Source organism: Asparagus officinalis, chromosome 4 (genome assembly GCF_001876935.1).
Source record: "Asparagus officinalis chromosome 4, Aspof.V1, whole genome shotgun sequence".
Taxonomy (NCBI): domain Eukaryota; kingdom Viridiplantae; phylum Streptophyta; class Magnoliopsida; order Asparagales; family Asparagaceae; genus Asparagus; species Asparagus officinalis.
Window position 1 is genome coordinate 68,369,334 of NC_033797.1, and position 25,625 is coordinate 68,394,958.

Consider the following 25,625-nt stretch of genomic DNA (forward strand, 5'->3'; position numbering starts at 1 on the left):
ACCCATAGAGTGCCGGCATAACCTCCCAGGTATAACACCATCATCGTCAGACGAATGTGTTTCCCTCTGGGGATACGATGCTTTATTAGCATCTTCAAAAGTCGCTCGTTCAAGTCTACGCTTTTGCGAGCGTGAAAACTTAACGGGTTTTTGAACTTCAACCCACAATCCAACGTGGTCGGTAACCGGGGCTTTCCCTCTGTTATTTTTCTTGGGGGGATTAGCATGACCCCCAGTCTGGTTTGTTGTTTGGGGACCTTTCAACGGTCCCAATCACTCCTTGACAGGTGCTTTACCTCAATCTTCTGGTAAAGGACCGAGGCGACCTTTCAAAGGAACTCTGGATCTTGCAGGACCCACGTTCTTACCTGGCTTTACCGGAGGTGCGGGAGCAGGGGAAACGGGATCTTGATTTGAAGAAGGTTGGACGGTAACTCCGTCCACTTTTGTCTTAGGCGTCGGTTTTGCCTTTGGCACCCACACCTGCTTGTGTCTAGGCGGCTTCTCGACCGTCTCTTCTTTCTGCATCTCTTCCGCTTTCTGCAGAAGGACTCGGGCATGCGCAAGCAATGCGCGGCGTTTCTTGATTCGCTCTTCGAGGGTTGAGCGAGTCCTCTTGACACGAACCCATTCGTTCGTTTCTGTCTTGGAGGAGGAGTTGGTTGTTCGCCGTTGTTGCTCTTGGCGCTGTCTGGACTTTAGATCCTCATTGTAGCGGATCCCGTCTACCGATTCTGCGGCCTTGGCCAGTTGTCGCGCAAGGCGTTGACGCCGTCTTTGGCGCGCCCTCTTTGACAAGGTTGGAACACCTTCAGCAGTTGACTTCGTGGCGGAAGGGAGATCTGGGTCTGCAGCTTCGACCACGTTAGACGCCATAGGAGCGTCGCAGGGAGTAAGTGCAACGGTGGCGAGGGGATCTTGGATCTTCGATCCTGAGGACCCGTGAGCACTCTTGGAAGATGAAGTCTTCCTGCGCCTGTTTGGAGAGGCGGATCTGGAGGAGGAGGAAGAGAGGTACTCTTCAAACTTTTGTTGATCGAACTCGTATTCGATCTCTTCGTTCACCCGGATCTTGAATGTCGGTTGCGTCACGACAGCCTCGGCAGCGAGGCTGTTGGCTCCCACTGTGGTCGCCAGTTTGTTTTCGGTAAAAGTTGCCTTCATTACTGAACTCATTATAATATTAGTGTTTACAAAGAATTCAGATCTTAATCAAAAGAAAAGAAGAAAAATTATAACTTTCTTGAAAATAACACAAGATCCGTTCGTCGTCTCTTGCTTGCGTGGGTCTTTAGCCTATGACGGGGATGTTGATATCCGTGGACTACCTGGCAATCAGATCAGGTCCAGAGCTTCGTCGATCCGTAAGGAGATCTAGAAACAGAAGCGCTTACCTCGACAAAAGCGAGATAATTGCTCTTCTTAGAATCACCACAACGGGATAATACTAAGGATTGGATGCGGGTGATGTAGATCTGACGACTCTCGATCTCTTGTGTTGAAGAACTCGATTACTCTTTAGTCCGGCAGGGCTTCGTCAATTCTCCAAAAATCCAGATCTGAAAAAGCGAGGGCCTGAGGCTTGTATTTATAGGCTCGGGGGAGTTTGGAGCGGTTAAAACCATCTAAAAGCCCAAATCTGCATTGGAGACACCCCGGGGTGTCTCCACTTGATCCGAGACACCCTAGGGTGTCTCGGCTTTGGCCGAGACACCTTAGGGTGTCTCGTTGGTCCGAGACACTCCGTTATGGTGTATATGTCCACTTCCGCTGTAAATTCTTCGTCCGAACTCAGATTTGAGTTATTCGAAGTGCGTTGGAAAGCCGATAAGGAGTTCTATCAGCTTCAATGGTTGGATCATCTATAGAGTGAATGAGACACGAAGGGCATTGTTCCTTTTATAGACATCGCGGGGCTCCCGATTAGCCCGTACCTTCATTATTCCAAGATTCTGTTAGTCCACGTAGTTCGTCGATTCACTTCAAGCGTTCACCGACATCAATCGAACTCCTGTGGACCGGGTAGTGACGTTCATCATCGTTCCTTAATACTGAGTTGTTCGTGGAGACCTATAGGTAATTTTCGATGCCTACAATGCCTATGAGCAAGAACTTGTTGCTCGCGGCGTTGATACAATGGCCATTAAGGTCGAGACTGAGAAAAGATTTGCCGAACAAAAACATATCAGGCAAAAAAAGAAGAGGTAATAACTTATTTCATATTTCACATGAGAAAAAAAGATATTGTGAAAAGATTTGCTGAACAAAATTGGTTATTGTTTTGACATTTATACAACCTCAAATAGAGAGTAAAAAAATAAGGTAGAGAAAGAAGAAGGGAAGGAAGATGAGGCGGAGAAAGAAGGTGATCAAGGCCAAGACATGGGCAATGAACTTGAGGAGGTAACTCTCCTTTATGATATTTGCTTATTGCCTGTGATATTTACACCTTACTTGTGATAGTTCCATATTATTTGTGACAGTTAACTACCCTTTGTGACATTCATATGTCTCTTGTGACATTTAGTCTAATTTTGTGACTTAAATAGTTTATCTGTGATATTTGCTTATTATTTGTGATACATGAATTTCTCCTGTGATATATATTCATGTCCTGTTTTTGTGATATATATTCATTAACTGTGATCTTTATACAGCCTAAAGAAGTAAAAGTAGCCGAGGAAGTTACCAAAAAGAAGAAGGGAAGGAAGAGGAGGGAGGAAAGTGATGATACTTTGAAAGAATTTGTCCAGGGGCTTCGGGCAAAGAGCCAAAGAACAATAAAGAAGCCCAAGTTTTTAGAATCACCATTCCAAATAGAAATGCCTAAGAAAAAAAGGAAAGGAAAGAAAGGTGTCATTATGGTGAAAGATGACGACGACAAGGGGGAGAAGGATGAGGAGAAGCAACTTGGTGTCATTATGGTGAAAGATGACGACGACAAGGGGGAGAAGGATGAGGAGAAGCAACTTGCAATTAAGGATGAGGGTATGAGAACATTCGTGCTAGAGTTATGGAGAAGGAAAAAAACCAAAGAGGAAAAAAATTTATTGGGGATGTTGAATATGGGCATTCATTCTTCGCAAGACTTTGATATCAGGCTACCGGGGACAATCGATGAAGGATTTTACCATAATTTCATTGTTCAGGATGTTTCTGATGTATCGGATGATGAAAACAAGTGGCTTCAACATTTTCTAATATTAAAAGTTGACAAGTATTAAGTAGTTATTTATGAATATGTTTTTAGATATTTGCATGCATTTACGTGTTTTTCTCTGATATTTACATTTAGTCATTAAGATCTTATTTACTCATGCAGTGTCTGATAGTTAGTGGATTCATGTGTCTTATATATGTTATTCTGTGATATTTATATTTGGTTTGTGATAGTTACCTTATGTTTATGACATACACACGCTAAATGTGATCATTACTGTTTTTCTGTGACATGTAGTGTTTACCTGTGACATTTAGTGTTTACCTGTGATATTTTGGTGTTGACATGAATATGTCACTTATACATTGATTGTCTTCTACATTTTGTAGGAGGTCTGTTTACGAGGTTGAAGACCAAACTATCAGTAGATATGATATGCTTTATCTTCTACGTGGTGAAAGATTAGTAGATGAGGTTAGTTTTTGTTTAACTTGCGGTGTTACTTGAGTTTTTGATATTTACATGATTTATTACATTTTCAATCATTAGACCGTTGAAGCACTACTTGAAAGACTTAAAAAATGGCTCAAGCTGCCAGAAAATGCCGATCGGAAAAGAAAATTTGCTATTATCACATCATATTTAAGTGTGAGTAATGTCAATCATAACACAATTTGAGTTATATTGCATTAATATGTTATTTGACGTTCATCCGCTTACTTTCTTTTCTTTTTTCTAAAGATTTGGTTGCTAACTGCTTCAAATTTGGATGAGAGAAATATCTATAAAAATTATATAAAGAAGCATATAGATGTCGGGAAGGATGTTTTGATAATTCTGATATGTCACGCTGATCATTGGCATGTCCTTGAGGTCAATTTGGGGTAAAAAAATACAGACATTACAGCTCTACTGACCACGAGGCATGGGCTAGATACATGTTGATCATCCAACTATTTTTAGATAGGATGGTGAGTGGATACGACTAGGCGTCGACATTCAGAGCATTCGAATATGAAGCAGTTTCTTGTCGAACACAAAAAGGCTCGTAAGTTTCTTATACTTACCAGTTTATTAATACATGTGACATTTTGGTATTTTGTGTGGTATTTGTCTTCTACATATGATATTTTGGTCTGCTGGGTGACTTTTGCTACACTTATGTGACATTTTGCTATTCTATGTGACATATGTTGCTGTTATGTGATATTCGTACATTCCCTATGTTATATTCTTGTTACCAGTTACATTTGCTGCTCTTAAGTGTTATGTGATATTTTTACAGATATGATTGTGGCATACATGTATATTTTTTCATCAAGGCGATCCTCGAGGGAATGGAGATAATGAATATTAAAGCCTTGCAAAGGGAGTCTGCAATGCTACGGGCATGACTTGCTGCTCAAATCATGCGAAGGTCGTGAATACAATAAGTTACGATTGAAGTTAGTCATTGATGATCCAGAATATGTTTTGTACTTTGAAGGGAATGATGTACCTTTGATTGAGTGGAAATATTAGACTCTACATATAACTGTTTCATTTGTTGGATGAAGGGAATGATGTACCTTTGATTGAGTGGAAATATTAGACTCTACATATAACTGTTTCATTTGTTGGATGATGAATGTTGGATGTTTTACTAGGAGTGGAAATATTAGACTCTACATATAACTGTTTCATTTGTTGGATGATGAATGTTGGATGTTTTACTAGATGTTTGTAAATGATAAAGTGTTTATGTAATGTTTGTAAATTCTTGGTGATATTTTCTTTAACATATTAAATTTGAAAGTAAAGTTCTTACAGGTGTCATAGTTAATACCAACAAGTCACACGAACAGATAATATGTCATATATAAGTAGTAAATGTCACAATAAAATGGCAAAAGTAACATATAACAGACAAAAGTCACAAAAGAGTTTGCATTCTGCCAGGAAATGTTAATCTTGGATAGGTTCAGTGCACGTGGCTCGATTATGTACTTCAGTGTGACATCTTGAGCATCTAACTGGACATCTATTCTCAGATCTGTTGTTTATACGTTTATTCTTGTTCCTTTTACATCTCTTTGTCGTCTTTGGGGGAAGCATGCTAATAGTTTTATCTGTAATATCTGGCTTGTCGTAATTTGAAACAAGAAAGAGAATTGAATCGTAACTTTTCTTGAAAGCTTCAATCGTCATGAACCAATCGCAAACTGGTACACATCTCTATGCATAAAGTTAATAGCAACACACGCATGTTTACATGATATTTGCAATATATCCCATGCACGACACGTGCATGTTTTGTGTTCCAAATCAACTTGTACTGATTTTTGTGATGATACCTCAAAGATTTTAGCTATAGAATGCGATACTTCAAGAGTGATTCCCTTGGTGATATTTTCTTGAAGGTTTTTTCCGCTTCAGGACATAGATAGTTATTCCATTATGTTGCCATCTCGCGGCGAGTATTCATCCTTTCTATAATTTGCACACGAATGTGATCCATCATATCACAAATAGGAAATGTTCTTGCCACACGAATCCAATTGTTGAAAGTTTCAGCAACATTGGAAGTGATATGACCATATCTGTATATCAAGCAAAAATTCACTATCATAAATTACAGCCATGTGTCACATATAAACAACAAATGTCATAACCAACAGCAAAAGATCACAGTACACAACTAAGAGTCACATGTAACAGACAAACATCATATATAAAAGCATAATGTGATATTTAATAACTCAAATTCATAGAAAATAGCTGATATCAGACGTACCTTATACCAAAAAATACAGAATTCACCCAATTAGTTGGACCATATCTTAGAGCTACTTGGTAAGCTCTTTGATCTGTCATCCTAATCTTATATAAAACAGCTTTAAATTCTCTTTCCGTATACTTGTATACAACAAACTCTAACAATTTTGAAATATGTTGAGCAACACTTGAGGCAAAACTCATCTCTCTAAGCTTTAATTTATAATTCTCAATAAGATGAAGTACACATCTAGAGTGGTACGCATCTGGAAATATATCTTTTAAAGATTATTTATTCCATTGTCGGCATCTGACAAAATTACTAGAGGATGGGGTGGATTGTATGGTTATATTCGATTGTACAAAATATACTGCAATCCTTGAATAAACCAACTCTAATTCGCTTTATTTTCTTGGTCACAAACACAAAATGTGAGTGGAAATATGCCTTGATTACCATCATAAGCAGTCACATCTAATAAGATCCATTCTAGAAAGAGCAATGGCCTACATCCATTGAGAAACCCCTGTATGCATGCACCATGCGACACAAATAATCATTTGAATCTCCTTTCTTATTGTTCAATGGTAAAATCATTGTCTGAGTTTGTTTCCATCACCTTCATTTGGTACCTTAAAATAATGGTCAAAATAACTTGTTAAATAATGATCAAGATCTAACTATCACTTGTAATACTCAAACATCACAGATAAGGTCAAAATATCACATATAAGGTCTAAATATCACATGTAGGAGTTAGTTGTCACATATAACTTTGAAAAATTACATACAACGCGTATTTGTCACATAGCGTTCTGACATGTCATATTTACGGTTAACTGTGATACATATATGTTCTAAAGGAGACATCAACAAATTAATGGACTAACTAGGATAGTAAATCATATGAATGTCTTGCGTAACCAAATATTTAGTCTTTTGCTGTCTCCTTAGCATGCCAAGCTTTAGAATAATTAACTCTTAAGCCATATTGAGAGTGCAATTCCTTTCTAATGTCAGTTAGGGTAATATATGAACACCTCTTCATAATTGATTGTAGCATACTTGCAATCCACCTTCTTGATGCTCTGGAGTGACCAGCTGTGTTGTTATTTGTCCACAAGTATGTTGAGGAATAATTTTTTTTATAGCAAAGGTCGACACATGGCTCAATGGTGAAGCAAAAAAAGCGACCATGGGCATTTTGTTTCTTTTCTGAACATGCAACTAGCATGAATACGTTTTGGCTCATTGTTAACATATTTAAAAGCGAACTTCTTAGCTATAGAGTAGTATATAAGAGCCATTCTAACTTCTTTTGCGCTTTCAAATTGCTATCATTTTCCAATAACTGCCTCGTACCACCATGCTGGGATCCGTGACGAGTCACTTTATTGCGTCGTTCATCATCCACACATGCTCTCCTTGAGGATTGTCATTTGGGATCCTCTCTGATTCCTCGATTGAGATCCTCTCATAAGGTTCCTCGATATGCTCCGATGACTATGAGCTTACATTAGGAACATTGCAAGTTGAATGTAACATATATATCAGTCATGTGTGACAATTACCAGTAAAGTCATATATAAGACGTAAATATCACAAATAAAGTCAATGTGTCACAAATAAAGGCAATATGTCATGTGCGATGTCTTCAGGTCACATATAAGACGTAAATATCACAGTTCCCATTATAACGTGTATCCAGAACCTGATAATATACTTTTAAATACTTACTTAAGCTATGTTTTTGTCCCTATGGCATGTGTGGATCCTCCATCTCTTTTAGTAACAGTTATGTTTATCATATTTAACCCCATTGAACGATGATAATCTATCATGTCGAGAATATCTTTATCTTTTGAAAGCTCAAATAAGACATTGGAAAACTTATCGATAAAGTAACTTATCAACAAACTTTCGTACAATACTCTAAAATTCTCTGCAGCTTGCATCTTCAATTCAGCTAAACTTATTGCTGAATTGACTTTATTGAGGGTTGCATTAGTGTTAAATGAAATCACACACGTTAAAGAATTTTCTATTTTGGTTGTTGAAGAAGTTAAGAGGAAAAAGTTAAGAAAATTTTGGTTGTTGAAGGTTGTTGAAGGTCTTGGGAGTAGATCTAAAGAAGGAAGAACGTAATACATTGATATGAGGCAATATTTTGGAGGGAACTTAGTAGATTTCCCTCCAAAAAACCTCTCCAGCCATAACTCCCAATCGGAAGTGACTTCCGAATTCATGATGGCTTGCTATGTTGGCCAATAAGACAAAATACTTTACTCCCTCCACAAATGAGTACAAAGGGTAAAATGGGCAATACTCAAAAATACACTATAAAGTACATATACAATGTTGGGCTAGGGGTGTAAAAGCATGAGAACTTGGGTCAAGGTGCTTACAAGTGGTTGACTCTAGTTGGGGGGTGAGAATGCATAACCCAATTATATATTTAGTTCCTCCAAGCAATTTTCCCTTAAAAGATTTACCACAATACTTCAGAGGCACTCGCAAATATTTAACTAAGGAGGTTTCATTTGAAATGCTCACTGTAAAACCTAAACGTACAGCTAGCTACGTATGGGCATACATTTCGCTTGAATCCCAAATCCCCCAAACATGCATAAGATACAATTATTGTCGGTAAATGATTGAGTCCCAACTTCGCATCTTTGAGACCGTTCTAGAATATCAACCAAATAAATGATCCTCACTGGTCACTGGCAAGTTGCAAAAGCGCAAGCTAATCTCCATGGGCCCTATCCAATCTCTCTTCCCTCTATATATATATTTTCCAGTTTTGTTTCTTTACACACAACACCCTTTCATTTTCTACCCGAAACCATGGCCTTAATAAACCTCACTCCTAAGTCCTCCCTCCTCCTCCTCCTCCTCTTTTTTCTCTTCTCTATTCTTCTTAAACCAGGTTCCTAGCTCCTCATAAAAATCTCTAATTTGTCACAGTTAATTTTTATATATATTCTCATTTTTAATCTATTATATACACTAATACTGCAGGTCTAAGTGCAAGGGATACACATGTCCTTCCCCACTTTGACACGAGCTTGCATTCAAAGGTATTTTACCTACTTTTTTTTTCCTCTCTCTCTCCCCCCGATATATAGTTGTGTGTGACTATATATATACTAATTAAAGTCGTATGCTATTTACTTAGGGTTTGAGAACAGAAGGATTTCGGAGATGGAATGCAAGAAGGTTGTTGATAGGCTCCATTGCTCCCACTTGCACTTACAATGAGTGCAGAGGCTGCAGATTCAAGTGCAGATCCGAGCAGGTTCCGGTGGATGCTAAGGATCCGATCAACAGCGCTTACCGCTATCGTTGTGTGTGTCACGGGTGATTTTGCACAAGGCTACACAAGGAGAGGAGCGTACTAGTGTGGTATCGATATAGGAGATCATGGGTTTAGTCATGAGATTTTGTTCTCATAAGGTAGCTAGTTTTGTTATGTTTGTGTCTTAGTTTTGTCTAATGCAATCGTTATTGGTCACTTCTACACGCGCATATCTGTGCTTGTTTAGGTACGTATATGGTTTGGTGAAGGGTAGGAAGAGGCGAGGTGAGGTGCAATATATAAGTGCAAGGATGGAGACATATTAATCTTTATGCTTCTTGTAATTGGTTAGAGGGATAAAGGAGATGAGATGCACCACCCTACAGTTTATTTTCTATTTTCTCTTGAATCCCTCCCCTTTGACGATTTTTCTATCTTTTAATTTCTAGTTCAATTTAAGCTGTTACTAACCTTGCCATGAATCATCTATTTTGGATTAGAGGATTTTGTTAGAAAGGTAAGGAATATTAGCGCTGTTTTGAATTAAGGGATTTTGTTAATTAGACAGGAAAGGAATTAGTATAAGGAATGTTTACGTGGACCTCGCATGCACTCAGATAATGCGAATAGAGAGTGGATGCTTAGAGTTACTGGTGGGTGTTGAAAATCTCCTTGATTCTTCACCTTCTGCTGAAACGAACAAGCTTACTCTATCAATGTTAGAATTGGAAAATTATCATTATCAACACCCTTCAAACAAAACGCGATTTGGGATGGAAACTAGATTAAGTTAGAAATTTGTGGAATTTTAATAACATCGGAATTCCAGTTGTAGAATTTAACAGCCAAACATACATGAGACAAATATTCCAATACATGCATTCAAATTTCAAAATCAATGTGGACTAGTACTCATTTAGAGCCCATTTAGATGCTTTGGGGAAAGTTAGATATTTACAATGCAATATGGAAAGTGATTGTCCACCTCATCACCTTCTCCTTCTAGTATTCACATTGTTTTGTTTGGATTAATTTCTTGTGAATCCTAAAATGATAGGATTGCTTGGTTTGGATTAAAAATTATGTAAACGTAGAAAGTGATGGTTATGTGAACCCCACTCAAAAAGTCTAATTTTACTCTCAAATCATCCGTATTTACACTTTACCCCTGAGATCTAGATTTTTGCTAAAGGATTTGTTGGGTTTTTATTTTTAATTCTTTTCGTTTGACAATCAATTAGCTTTCCACCCAAATTGGTGGTTTTTGGGGAGACACGTCAGCACAAAAGTCGCTAATGGTAAATCTGAGGAAACTAAAGGTTGGCCCCACAACTTTGACTCTTTCTATGCTTTCCTCTTCAAAAACATGCAACCAAACATTAGGCTCTGTTTGGATACCATTGTGTTTTATTTGTTTTCATGGTGTTTTTGCTAAAAATAAAACAACAAGCGTTTGAAAACCATGGTATTTTTTGAGCTAAATCATCCTCAAACCAAAAACAAAACACTTATTTCAAAACACCTTTTATGTGTTTTAAGTTTGATGTTTCAGGTTTGATTTTGAGAATGTGTTAATATAATATCTAACGTAATATATTAAATATAATTATTATAGAGTTATTATCAACGTGCTTATTATACTATACTATACTATACTATATTATAGTTAATTTAATATATTAGTAATATTTGTTAAATAATATAAAAAGATACTATATTATTGTAGATATTTTATTTATTAACATATTAAATATCAATATTTAATATGTTAACAATGTATTATATAATAATAAAATAATAATAAAATATAAATAAAATAATAAAAATAATAAAAATTATTGATAATAAATAATAATATAATAATGATATAATAATATACTATACAATATTATAATCGCTATAATATTATTAACTTTTTAATAAATAAATTGTAATAAATTAATAACTATAACATATTATTTATAATATATTAATTTATTAATAACATACTAGTAATAACATAATATTAACATTATTAATAATATTATATTATATGAATAATAGTATAATATTATATTATATTAATAATAGTATAATATTATATTAATAATAAAATAAAATTATTATAAAAATATTAATATAATATACAACAATAACAAATTAATATACCAAAATAATTAAATATATAATTATTTGAAAATAATATGTAATAATTATAATATAATATAACTCATTAAAGTACAATATAATATTATAATACATTATACAATATTATATTGCATTACATTTAATACTTATAATACTATAATAATGTAAACTAAATATTATAACATTTTATTAATTATAATATATTTTATTATAATTAATATATAATATATTAATAATATGTTTAATACTAATGTTATAATTGGTCAAACTAGTGTCAAAAAAAATACTTAACATGGTGTTTTGAAAACATTTTAAGAGAAAAACACAACACCATGGTGTTTTCTTACAAAAAAAAAAAAACACACCATGGTATCCAAACGAAGCCTTACTGATTGAGATAGTCCTGAGTACCTTGCATGCACTTGTGTGCAAACAGGGTTGAATTGAGCACACGGCTAGTGGTCCCAATTATAAAGGGGGAAAACCCTATAGATCTAGACCCTTGATAGAAAATCATAATGGTGGGCATTATTTTAAAAGGTCATCTAGGTACTTGCTTAGGTGGCCGCTTAAACCTAAGCAGTACGTAGGCCACTCGTCTAAGCCTTGTGAGCGCCTATGGGAGAAGGGGATGCTTACGCTAAATATACAATGTAAGAAAAAGGTAACTTAATCATAGTAACGGTTGAAGAGATAGAGTTAACCAGGTTAAAATGTATCAGAGATCAAAAAATTATGTCTAAGTCTACCTCAGATAAAACAGTGAGGATATGATTTGAACATTTGAAAATAATCATTCCTCTCTCGATGTTAGAAACATCTATGTGCCGCTTAAGCGTCCACCAAGGCGCTTGGGCGCTAAGCGCAAGGTCTGACACCTAGAAAGGCCAAGTGCTTTCTAAAACATTGATGGTGAGAGCCGAAAAAAATAATGATTATACATGTTCTAGTTTCCAATTTCAAATCAGTTGAATTAGGATACAATATTAGGACAATTAATATTTACAAAAGGAGACAACAAGTATGAGCTTATATACTCATCTAACAAAACGAGATGTCTAATCATAAATATTAAACCAACACTTGACGTGACAACTAGCACTAGTAGAAAATGAGGTTTTAGCTACGGAATAATCGCGACGGAATTTTCTGTCGCTATATGTTAGTTTATAGCGACGGAAAATTCTATCGCTATTATTCCGTAGCTAAAATACTTATAGCGACGGAATTGTAGGTTTTAGCGACGGAATATTTTCGTCGCTAAAATATTTTATGACAAAAAATATTTTTCGTCGCTAAATTATTTTTAACGACGAAAATTCCGTCGCTAAATTGTTTTTAGCGACGGAATTTCCGTCGCTAAAAACTATGTCAGGCAAAAAATTTTGGGCGCGGGCGCCCAAATTTTTTGGGCAGCCCGCGCCCGAAATTAATACCTAGGTTCCCCCCTGGTCCGACCCCTTCTCCTCTTCCCCCCCGGGTTAGGGTTAGAGTTAGGATTAGGGTTAGGGTTAGGGTTTGGGTTAGGATTAGGGTTAGGCGAGGGTTAGGGTTCGGCGAGGGTTAGAGTTAGGATTAGGATTAGGTGAGGGTTAGGGTTAGGGTTAGGGTTAGGTGAGGGTGAGGGATGGGGGTGGGGGTGAGGGTGAGGGTGAGTTTGATAGTTAAGGTTAGGATTAGGGTTAGGGTTAGGGGAGGGTGACGATGAGGGTGAGGGTTAGGGTTAGGATTAGGTGAGGGTGAGGGTGAGGGTTTGGGTTTGGGTTAGGTGAGGGTGAGGGTTAGGGCTAGGGTTAGGGTTTGGGTTAGGATTAGGGTTAGACGAGGGTTAGGGTTAGGGTTTGGATAAGGGTTAGATGAGGGTTAGGGTTAGGATTAGGATTAGGTGAGGGTTAGGGCTAGGGTTAGGGTTAGGGTTAGGGTTAGGTGAGGGTTTGGGTTAGGGTTAGGCAAGGGTAAGGGTGAGGAGTGGGGATGGTAGTGAGGGGTAAGGGGTGAGGGTGAGGGTTGAGGGTTAAGGTTAGGTTAGGGTTAGGGTTAGGGGAGGGTGAAGGTGAGGGTGAGGGTGAAGGTTAGGGTTAGGGTTAGGTGAGGGTTTAGGTTAGGATTAGGATTAGGCTAGGGTTAGGGTTAGGATTAAGGTTAGGATTAGGGTTTGGTGAGGGTTAGGGTTAGGGATCAGTGAGGGTGGGGGTGATTGTGAGGTTGAGGTTGAGGTTTAGGATTAGGGTTAGGTGAGGGTTAGGGTTAGGGATCAGTGAGGGTAAGGGCGGGGTTAGGGTTAGGGTTAGGGGTTAGGGGACGGTGAAGGTGAGGGTGAGGGTTAGGGTTTGGTGAGGGTGAGAGTGAGGGTGGGGGTGATGTTGAGGTTGAGGTTGAGGGTTAGGGTTAGGTTTAGGGTTAGGTGAGGGTGGGGGTGAGGATCGATAATGGGTTAGCGTAACTATTATATCATTAATTACATAGAAACTACACACACCGTACACTTATATTTTCGAGCCGTAGAATACCCCGTCCAATAAATACTATATGTAATCTCTTTTTTTACTTGTCACATACGCGTACAGGATCGTTGGCGGATACGAGACCATCTTGTTCGGTCCGATAACTTTTTTGTACGCGTATGTGAGAGGGGGCTTATATATAAATATTTATTGGATCTGTCCAGTCTGCGCGCAACATTCATAACCTTATTAAAGACCTTCTATAGTAATTTACGTTCTCTCCTTACAAATTTTGACGAATTGAAAGTACACTTGAACACACATAAATACATATACACGTCACGTTTACATACCTAATGGGATAGAAACCTTTCTCTAACAGCCGGTCACACATACGGTCCTCTGAACACACGTTTACATCCCTAAATTAAAATGATATATGTCGGGATATGCTCATTTCCATTAATTTTTAAATTATAGATGCGGACAGTTCCTGACAAATCGTTCATGAGCATACCACGTGATCGAAGACATCTAGACACCTGGTACAAGGATGGGATAGAAGCTTTCTTAGCCTACTCTGACACAAGCCCTCTACGGTCGCTAAGCGGGTTGATTTTCTGTCCTTGTAAGAATTGCATGAACGGTAAAATGCTCGCTAGGAGTGACGTAAGTTTTCATCTGTCAATCAATGGATTTGATAGCTCTTATGTATTTTGGAGTCATCACGGTGAAGACGTCCCGGTGATGCAATCAGAGGAAGAATTCACTGAAGTCAGCAATCCGACAGTTGACACGACTGATATGTTAGAAGATATTCTTGCAGCGCCATCGGTGAGTGATGTCAACACTAATGATATGTTTCAAGATATAGATCGATTGATGAGACTTGTTGAAAAAAACGAGTCACCGTTATACGAGGGGTGCAAGGAGTTCACAAGGCTTTCTTTTATGCTGAGGCTTATTCATATCCAAACACTTAGTGGGATGGCTGTTACACATTTTGAGATGTTATTAGATTTGCTGAGGAAAGTCATTCCAGGCGGCGATAAAAGCATCCCCGCGACCTATTACGAAGCTCACAAGATTGTTGATACGCTGGGGCTTGATTACAAGAAGATAGATGCCTGTCCTAACGACTGCATCTTGTACAATAAGGGTAATGAAGCTCTGGAGGAATGTCCAACGTGTCATGTATCACGTTGGAAAGGAGAAGTTACAAGCACATCCGAAGGCGGTGCATCCAATAAGCAGAACAGAATCCCTGCGAAGGTTCTCCGATATTTTCCAATTATTCCTAGGCTGTAGCGGTTTTATATGTCTGCCGAGCTAGCTGAGAATATGCGATGGCACTCGACCGACCGTAAAGAGGACGTGAAACTAAGACATCCTGCGGACGGTGAGGCATGGAAGCAAATTGACCGTATATACCCCGACTTCGGTAAAGAGTCTCGGAATATTAGGCTGGGGCTTGCTAGCGACGGATTTAATCCGTTTGGATTAATGAGCTCTGCTTGGTCTACCTGGCCAGTGTTGCTGACACCGTACAACATGCCGTCGTCGATGTGCATGAAGCAACCGTACATGATACTGTCACTTTTGATCCCTGGAAGATATTCTCCTGGAAATGACATCGATGTTTTCCTCCAACCATTAATTGACGACCTGAAGCTTCTCTGGGAAAAAGGTGTCAGCACTTATGATGCTTATGGTAAGGAGTCTTTCTGTATGCGGGCAATGGTCATGTGGACAATTAATGACTTCCCGGCATACGCTAACCTGTCTGGATGGTCGACGAAGGGTCAGATTGCTTGTCCGATTTGCATGTCAGACTATGAGGGAAAGTTCCTGAAGTACAGCCGTAAGTTTTGTTATTGGCAACACAGAAGATGGTTGCCTACAGGGCACAAGTTCAGAAAGTTAGTAGGAAAGTTCGACGGTAATCCAGAAAGTAGACCGGCACCACCAAGGCTGACCGGAGAAGAAATATTTGAGCTTCTACATCCTTTACCTAGAAAAATATTTGGAAAAAAAAGATTCAACAAAGAAAATCCATTTGGTGTTAGGAGAAATATATAGATTGATTCATTGTTTCATTCGATTCTTTGTTTCGCAGGTACCGGGCGACCTCCTAGACACGGCCGCAATGCTACTAAGGAAATGAACCTCATCACTGATATTAATCGGAGGGCTGTGATCCGATGGGAAAACGGAGTGCCTATCGGGGCCTTTGCCAATGCTTTCAACAATTTTCTTGCCGCTTTAGCCAGGAGATAGGATTTCTTCAACATTTTTTTGACGTGGAAAGCGCAGCGCATTGATGCGCTGGTGGCTTGTTGGAGATATATATGTGTGAGTCATTTATTTTAATTTTTATCATTATTATTTTAATTTTTATCATTATTAGTTATTAGTTTATTATTATGTTTAATACACTGATTTGTATCTATTTTTCCTTTATATGCTGAAGCGATTTTTCTTTCTTGACGATAATATTTGTGCCTGGACGTACTGCTTCGGGCAAATCAATTTATTGTTCAAGAGATGGCGGTTTGAGGTAAAGAAAAAATATTTTGTCCAAATAACAGAAGATTGGGAGCGATTTTGGCATCTTGACGAGCGTGTGGATGGAGTAGATTTTTTTTTGTACTTTGCCATTACTGGGACACTGTTGAAATTCAGGTATTATTGAAGTATATATTTTTACTTTATTGTTTGAATTTCTATATTGTTTCGATTTGACATTGTTTTGCAGGCTCAAGCTGAAATACCAAGGAGGAATCGCAACGCGCCTCGCAGTTACGAGCATCACGGGGGCTTCAGGTCCTTCAGCCAGCATTATCATCAATTAGAGCTTGAGGTATATAATATATTAGCTTTTAAGTTGAGTATAATTTATGTGTTATGGGTTAATGATATATTTGAATAAAATAGGGAAGGGGAGATCTCAGACATTTTGCAGATCGTATTCTGACTTCCTGGAGCCCGAATTACGCCGATGAAGAGAAGAAAGCAAAGAATAAGGATCTGTGTGTAAGTAGCAGTTCATTTATATATTCAATTTCATATCAATGCACCATTAGTAAGTCGACTTGCCCGGGTTGTTTTGATATATCGCAAGAGAAATTACATGCCAAGGTACAGGAGCAAATGACTCAGTCTCAGGTCTGTTCTAACACTCCTGGCCGGCTAAGTAGAGAGGAGGAGGGCTCCATCATCGAGACGGTCATTGGACCCATAGGAAGAACAGATACCGGTGGAGAGGATCCGAGCAGAGGCCGCACGAGTCTAGTAGCACCTACGAGTCTGCAGCACCACAAGGAACACCAGGAAGCAGTTCATATCAAGACTCGATGGAGCAGCGATTAAAAGCAATTGGCAGTCGCAGCAAACAACATATCAGCGGGCTCTAGAGGAAGAACGGAGGCGCCGGGAGCAGACCGTATTGGAGTTCACACAATTCATGTCGACTCTGCCTCAGGAGGCTCAAGAGGCATATAGGAGATGGTTTTTGTCATCACAGGTAATATATATACTTTTCTTTTTTAATTAGATGATATCGTACATACTGATACACACTGATACAAACTGTTACACACAAACTCTAACTCTAACCCTAACACAAACCTCAAAATATATACTTATAATGTTTTTATGTGATGGTGGTGTTGATGGTGTATGCGTGCGTAGTGTTGGTGGTATTGTTTGGTGGGTTGGTTGGTTGGTTGGTTGTGGTGGTCGTTATGTGATTGGTTTGTGGGTCGTTATGTGATTGGTTGTGGTGTTGTGTTGTGGTGGTCGTGGTGGGGGGGAGGAATGGGGATTGGGTGTTAATGGTGGTGATGGTAGTGATGGAGGGGGAGGGGTGTGTAGAGTGTGATTGGTTGGTGGGTGGGGGCTTTGGTCATGGTTAAGGATGGGGAGTGGGGATTTTGTTGTGGTGGTGGTTGAGGGGGAGGGGTAGGGCGAGTGGGAGTGTTTTTGGTTGGTGGGTGAGGTTGTAGGATTTGTGGTGGTGTTGTTGTGTTGTGGTGTGATGTGTGGTGATATGTTGTGCAGTGTAGTGTTGTGTTGTGTTGTGATGGTGTAGTGTTGTGTGTTGTTGTGTTGTGGTGTTGTGTTGTTGTTGTGATGTTGTGGTATTGTGTTGTAGTATATTTATATTTACACTCTTATTAACGTTTACACACACTTGTTAACATTTGATTTATATTTACAGGCCGAAAGGGGGTAGTCATAATGCGGCTGGTGTTGAGGATGAGGATGATGATGATCAGGAGGATTGATTGTTCTTAATATAACTTTGAAAACAATTTCTTGTGTTGTATAAACAATATTTATTATGTACCCGTCGAGGAACTTTTACTTGCTTTTATTGAATTAAATGTGTGATATATGTGTGAGATGTGATATTTGCGTGAGATTGAATATTATACTGTGTTGATTGAGCAGGTTTTTAAAAATTAGTATCGATATTGTACAGGGTATTTTCAATTTTCAAAATATTTTAAAAATTCCTCTTTTACAAGTTTTAGCGACGGAAATTACGTCACTAAATTACTATTTAGCGACGGAAATTCCGTCACTAAATTAACATTTAGCGACGGAAAACGTGCACGAAATCATATATGACTGATTTTAAAAAAAATTAGCGATGGATTTTCCGTCGCTAATAAATTTTTAGCGACGGTTATTCCGTTGCTAAAGTTTTATTAGTGACGGAAAATCCGAAGCTAATTCTTTTTTCATTTTTTTTTATTTTTTTAAAATAGCGATCATTATTCCGTCGCTAATAAACCGTCGCTAACAATTAGCGACGGCATTTCCGTCGCTATAAGTCTTTTTAGGGACCCTGGTAATAGCGTCGAACTTTTAGCGACGGAAATTTATTTTTTCCGTCGCTAAAAGTTTTAGCGACGGAATATCGACTTTTAGCGACGGATTAGTCCGTCGCTAAAAGTGGAAAATCCAGCAGTGTAGATGGGCCTAAACGCTATTGACATTAATAAGTACCTCATTTTGCAAAATAAGTTATCAACTAGTGTACATTTTTCCTTGATAAAATTAAAATATTGAATCAAATAGTCAAAATTAATATTGTATCAATTCTGAGTATTGCATGTTAGATGTAGGTGCCCTGCAGGCAATTATTGTATATTGTAACAGGACCTATATGTATATAACATCCTTGTTCGAAATGATAGTATGCTATTTTGGTCAGATTTATCTGATGTTCTAAATATACAGATAATGTCCTTAGAATAAATACTAGACTATCAGACATTTCGGATAGTGATCGTAATGAAGAGATCTGATTAGTCGGTAACGTATATTCTAAAATGTTCCTAGTTGATGAAGTGTTGAGATAGGACATCATCACTTTGGTTTAGACTAGTGTATGCTTTATTTCTCCTTTTGAAGGAGATGATCAATCTCTTAGATCATTGATGTGAGACATCAAGATACATTATACAGGTGACTCATTAGTGAATGAGTTGACTGAACGACTCGCCGAGAACATCTAGTTGGTAATATACTTAACTGTCAAATAGAAGTTCTCAAGTGATATAGTACATAGTAGTCTCTTGACCTGAGGCTGAAAGATTTAGGTGAAGCATCCTGTATACTGGGTATTCAGATCTATAGAGATAGATCTAAAAGGATGTTAGGATTATCGCAATCTAGATACATTGGCAAAGTGCTAAAACGGTTTAGCATGGAAAATTCCAAGAAAGGTTTTGTACCTGCATCTCCTGGAATCTCCCTCTCTAAAAAGATGTCTCCCCGGACTGATGAAGAGAGGAAACGCATGAGTCTAATTCCTTATGCCTCGGCAGTAGGATCGATCATGTATGCCATGTTATGTACTAGACCAGATATCGCTTATTCACTCAGTTTGGTAAGTAGATACCAATCTGATCATGGAGAAGAGCACTGGAAAGCGGTCAAGAATATACTTAAGTACCTTAAAAGGACTAAAGAGTTATTTTTGATATACGGTAAAAGTGACCTCCGAATGGAGGCTTTTTCCGACTCAAGCTTTCAGAGCGATATCGATGATAGTAAGTCTGTATCAGGATATGTTTTCACCCTCAATAGAGGAGCTGTCAGCTGGAAAAGTTCCAAGCAGGATACAGTAGCAGACTCGACTATGGAAGCTGAATACATTGCAGCTAATGATGCAGCTAAAGAAGCTGTCTGGATGAGGAAGTTCCTTTTAGAGCTGGAAGTTGTTCCCACCATTAAAGATCCAGTACCTTTATACTGTGATAATAATGCTGCAATAGCTCTGACAAAGGAACCCCGATCTCACCATAAGTCCAGACACATTCTGAGGAAGTATCACTTGATCAGGGAGATAGTTGATCGCCGGGAGATCAAGATTGAAAGAGTAGACACAAAAGATAATATAGCAGATCCATTCACAAAGGCAATTGCTCGTTCACAATTTGAGAAACTTGTTGAGCTATTGGGTATTAGATACTATAATTGGCCTTAGTGCAAGTGGGAGTTTGTTAGATATAGGTGCCCTGCAGGCAATTATTGTATATTGTAACAGGACCTATATGTATATAACATCCTTGTTCAAAATGATAGTATGCTATTTTGGTCAGATTTATCTGATGTTCTAAATATACAGATAATGTCCTTAGAATAAATACTAGACTATCAGACATTTCGGATAGTGATCGTAATGAAGAGATCTGATTAGTCGGTAACGTATATTCTAAAATGTTCCTAGTTGATGAAGTGTTGAGATAGGACATCATCACTTTGGTTTAGACTAGTGTATGCTTTATTTCTCCTTTTGAAGGAGATGATCAATCTCTTAGATCATTGATGTGAGACATCAAGATACAGTATACAGGTGACTCATTAGTGAATGAGTTGACTGAACGACTCGCCGAGAACATCTAGTTGGTAATATACTTAACTGTCAAATAGAAGTTCTCAAGTGATATAGTACATAGTAGTCTCTTGACCTGAGGCATGAGTGCAATATCTTATATGTCAGTAAAGATGTATTTAGACTTTTACCTAACCACAGTTCTTATTGAATTGTGCATAACGGTTCTTGTTGGGTACATCCCGAGACATAAGTAGATATTGAGATGCCAAGAAGGGATTCGTCTCTCCCAGTATAGGGGTTGATGTCATAAGATTGTTTGATATAACTATAGCCTGGAAATCCTTGGCCAAGGTGAATAAGATAAACTGAGTGTCAGTTTGATCTTATAGGTTATGAGTTTAATATCAATAAACACTAATCAAGCTATTAGGGTTTGACAGTTTGCCATACCCTAGGCTCAATAGTTTGACATGGTTTGACGAAGAGACCGGACTGTACGGTATTATCATTGAGTGGTCCTGATAAAATTGGATAAGCATCTTGCAGACCTTTATCACAACTTATACCCGGGTGGTCTTCATGTGTAGCTAGCACCTCTGTTGTACTTATGGATATGATCCACTACCGAGTTTTTTAAGTTGGGCCCTAGAGTCACACCAAGCGCGTACTTGAATCCTATGAAACACAATTTATGGAGTGATGCGTATGATTGATACGCATATATGATTTCTTCCGGATACACATAAACGGTTATGTATATCGGTAAAATCGGAATGCTATGTGCTTAGGAAATGAATTCCAGTATTTTTCCCATAAAGTTAACTTTTAGTCAACTAGTTGACTTTTTGGTCAACAGTTGACTTTTGGTCAACTCTTGATTTATTTGGTCATATAGTGACTAATTAGTTAAAGATTGGAATAATACTTTATACCGTATTTATGAAATACTGTATTAGTGATAATAATTTGGTATTCTCATTTATGAAATACACATACCATGTATAATGAGTCATGAGATGAGTCACTTAGTGGTATGGTTTGAGCACATGGTTTATTAGCACATGGTTTTGAAATGTAATGATTCATAAGATGATTCATTGCATGACTCACTTGATTAATCATTAATTTTTAATGATTCATTGCATGACTCATAGGATGAGTCATTCATATCATGAACACATTTCACTCTATAAATATGAGCTCTTTTTTCTTATGGAAAGGTTAATGAAAAATTGGCTAAGTGTTTTTTCCATAAGAGAATAAAAGAGAGCTCTCCTCTTACTAATCTTTAGCAATCTTTGAGCAAGAGGAAGTAGTAGGATTTTAAGAACCCCGGGGTGGATATCTTGCCTTGTGTCTTAAGAAGACTCCCATTTTATCAAGCTCACTTGAAGACTTGAAGATCCACTACAAGGAGATTTTCTACTACAAGGAGCAAGAGCTAGGGGTTATTCGATCTTCCATCGAATCACGCTACGAAAGTATGACTTTCTAACTCTTGTATGCTCACTTTATAATAAGGATCATGTTAGATTTAATTAGACGATCCATATGAATATTTCATGCTCTCTACATGCTTAGTATTTTTGTACATACATGTCTTCCGTTGTGTATTATGCATGTAGACATAGCACGATTTCCTTCATTGCATTAGTACAATTATCTGTTGAAATAAATGAATCTATGTTAGATTTAATTGACGATCCATATGAATATTTGCATGCTCTCTATAGTATTTTTGTACATACATGTCTTCCGTTGTGTATTATGCATGTAGACATAGCACGATTTCCTTCATTGCATTAGTACAATTATCTGTTGAAATAAATGAATCTTAGAGGGCTTTTATGGAAAGATATCATTTAATGGTTGGATTCCATAGATGAAAATTAAAATGTGTTTAATAAGTAGTATGTGAGTTTTAGTCCCACATTGGCTAATTGAATGCATTTTAGTTGGTTCAAATTAACACACGTGTTATATATGGTATAACAAATTTGTTAGTATTATACACTTGTGTTAGTATATAAACGAGCGTGCGAGCAAACGAGCGGGCACGTGCGTTGCGCGCTTCAGGTGCGCAGTTCGACGTGTGTGTGGGCGCGTGCTCTTTTTGTGCGTGCTGTCTTTAAACGAGCTTAAACGTTTTGCATGTGCTCACTTAAAATCAGCTGAACATTTCGTACGTTACAAAGTTACAAAGATTGAATAGGTTTTATTACAGACGTTACAAACATTGCAATAACTAGAATTCAAATCTTTGTCTTCCATGAACATTATAAAAGGGCTTCTTCTAATCATTTGAAACATACAGAAAAACGAAATCTCTTATCTTCTTCTTCTTTTAATAAATTATATAAGCTATTAAGTATTGGAGGTTATGGCGAACTGAAGAAGTAGTCATGGTGTTTACAAGAAGAGAGCGCTTCTTTGAGCTGCAGCTGTCTCATCCTCGGAAGTATCGTGTCGACCCAACGCTATCGTAGGTGTGACATAGTTTCTTCAAAGCCAGTTCTCTGTTAAGAGGGTGATTCAGCACTTCTGTAAAGTATTTCAAACTTGAAGTGTTTTTTAATATGATGTTTCTAACTTTCTGCTCTTTTCTTTCTTTCATGTATGGCTTGTTCTATACTACTTTGGATCTGTTTTTATGCTAGCTTTTCCCAGCATTATCAACTTTAGAAATTTTTGTCCCTGAATAGTATCTTGATTTCCTTCTTCTATAAGTTTTCTATAGCAAACCCACAATATAGGACTCATTAAAGATCATCTGCTCACTAGCTTAGCTAGCTTGAATCTCCTACGTACCATGACTACTTTTGTTTTTACCTGAATGAGACACCTAGAATAGAAGAGGACATATAATGAGAGTCGAAACTTAGGCCTTCTTCCCCCTTTCCCCTTTCTGACATACATGAGAAACTATGAAGTGATTCCTGTCTTTGAGTACTATTAGTTTGGACATGTAGACATAGATAGAGAATCCTTGAATAATTTCTCTAACAACGTTAATTACGAGAATTTTGTAGCAGATTTTAGTAAGTTACATGCAAAAGAAATTTTCCTTGGTAGATGAAATGCCAGGAGAGCTCCATGTGATTTTGTTACATAACATATATAAGAGGCATCAAGATCCGAGATAGAGTAGTTATTTTGCAATTAACAAAAAAATATAATAAGAAATAAAAGAACTATAAAGAGGTTGGAGTACATTAATTCTCAGGATCATAACATATTAAAGAGATCCGAAATGATTCTCAAGGCTGTAACATCATCAAAGGGATCGACAGATGTTAAGCTGACAATATGAAACATGAATTGTACAAACAAATTAAAATAAAGATGGAAATAGCAAGGAGACCTTAGGTATCTAATTAACTCACCTTCTTATTTGTGCGTATGCAGAATTAATTGTGTGAATCCTACTGAGTGGTGCGTATGCCTTTCTCAATATACATATACAGATTCTTTTTTGCGTGCGCTTGACTAATCAAACCTATAAGTTAACATGACATCAGGGTAAGTAAAAAAAAAGTATTTGATGGCCTAGTAAGAAGTCTGCCAGATAGGTTTTGTTGGCATTTCTCCTCTGGAGGTCATCGAGAAGACCAACAGCTAGTACTATCATATCATCATTACAGTTCTTAAAATATTTTTGTATGAAAAATGCCTCGGGGACCCAAAATAGGAACACGAGGTGTCGTTTTCCTGTCCCGTGATGTACTATTCATGATACCTTATTTTAGGGTTCCTGTAACAACACTCTTTTTGTATTACTAGAAGTCTAGCGTTCTTTTTCCTTCGAACTGTCATGAAAACTGATGAATCCTTAGTGACCCTTCAATTTTATTTCTATTAGTCCACAATTAGCTCGAGATTTGTGAGAATTTATCAATCACGCACCTCCTTACTCTATGGACCCCATAAATGATATTATTTACATAAAGTATGTAAAAATTTCTTTTGAGTATGGGATCCACTTGGTGAGCCAATATTATTTGTCCAAGTAACAAATTGTATGAATTCTCTACAATTAAAGATGTAAAGAATCTAACCTCAAGGTTTATAGTCTACTTATCATTTCTCAGAAATATATGCGGGAGGAATTGAATTTCTCTGTTACTAAAAAATTCTACACCTTAGCCTTACAGCATATTTGGCGACTTATTTATTTTTACTTACTAGATTGGATGCACGTGTATTGCATGTGGTTAAATATCATTATTATTATTTGGTTCTCTTTTCTTACTTATAGTTGTGAAATTTTTCTTTTAATTTCATGTGAAAAAGTAAAATAATTTATTGTCTATATACTAATAATTTATTGTCTATATACTATATAGTTAATCAAAAGTATTAAAATTATCATAACCAAAGTCAAAATTACACGGTCAATTCACATTAAGTACAATTTACAATAAATAGTACATGAAGGTCAAGATCATTTTATTAAGAAAATATTTTTTATACAAATAATTTTATTTTCATCGCAATCCTATGTTTTCATCTTATAATTTGCACGAATTCACATTATTTTATACCCTTTATAATTTTAATAATTAATTTCCACTTTAATGTTATATCCCATGAGGCTAATAGGCTCCTAAGGAAAGATCATATACCAATAACCATGGATCTTAACTATGAGAATTTTTCCAAGATAATATTATTATATTCTATATGTTTATGTTCTGGATTGTCAAAGCAAGCTATGAAATGACTAATTAATATATTTTATGTTACTATGTATGTTTTTCTTGGTAGAATAACTTATTATTTTTAGAGACATAAAATTGCTTTATAGCTAACTTTGACAATTTCACGTAATTGGAGATTTGCTCATGTCTTTAAATTATGTTAATTTTTTTAATGAGCATGAGATTCCTATTTATTTGAAGATCCTTCTCGATTTCATTCGATTTCTCTTGTAATTTAGAACTTTTCTAGCTCAACTGCCTTAGTTATATCTTTTATCAGGATTCATCTCTATT

General features: G+C 37.1%; 1 protein-coding gene across 1 annotated transcript; it reads left to right on the forward strand.

Moving 5' to 3' along the window:
* On the forward strand, nt 8,752–9,603 carry LOC109836000. The gene is made up of 3 exons (XM_020403947.1): nt 8,752–8,844; nt 8,937–8,995; nt 9,094–9,603. The coding sequence occupies exons 1-3, from the start codon at nt 8,763–8,765 to the stop codon at nt 9,277–9,279; spliced, it is 327 nt and encodes a 108-aa protein (XP_020259536.1). The 5' UTR covers nt 8,752–8,762; the 3' UTR covers nt 9,280–9,603.

Excerpts from the sequence above, each read along its gene's own strand:
- LOC109836000 (XM_020403947.1), top strand. The coding sequence starts at position 8,763 with ATGGCCTTAATAAACCTCACTCCTAAGTCCTCCCTCCTCCTCCTCCTC. Across the intron at positions 8,845-8,936 it reads CTCTATTCTTCTTAAACCAG|GTCTAAGTGCAAGGGATACA; the intron begins GTTCCTAGCTCC and ends CTAATACTGCAG. Across the intron at positions 8,996-9,093 it reads ACACGAGCTTGCATTCAAAG|GGTTTGAGAACAGAAGGATT; the intron begins GTATTTTACCTA and ends CTATTTACTTAG.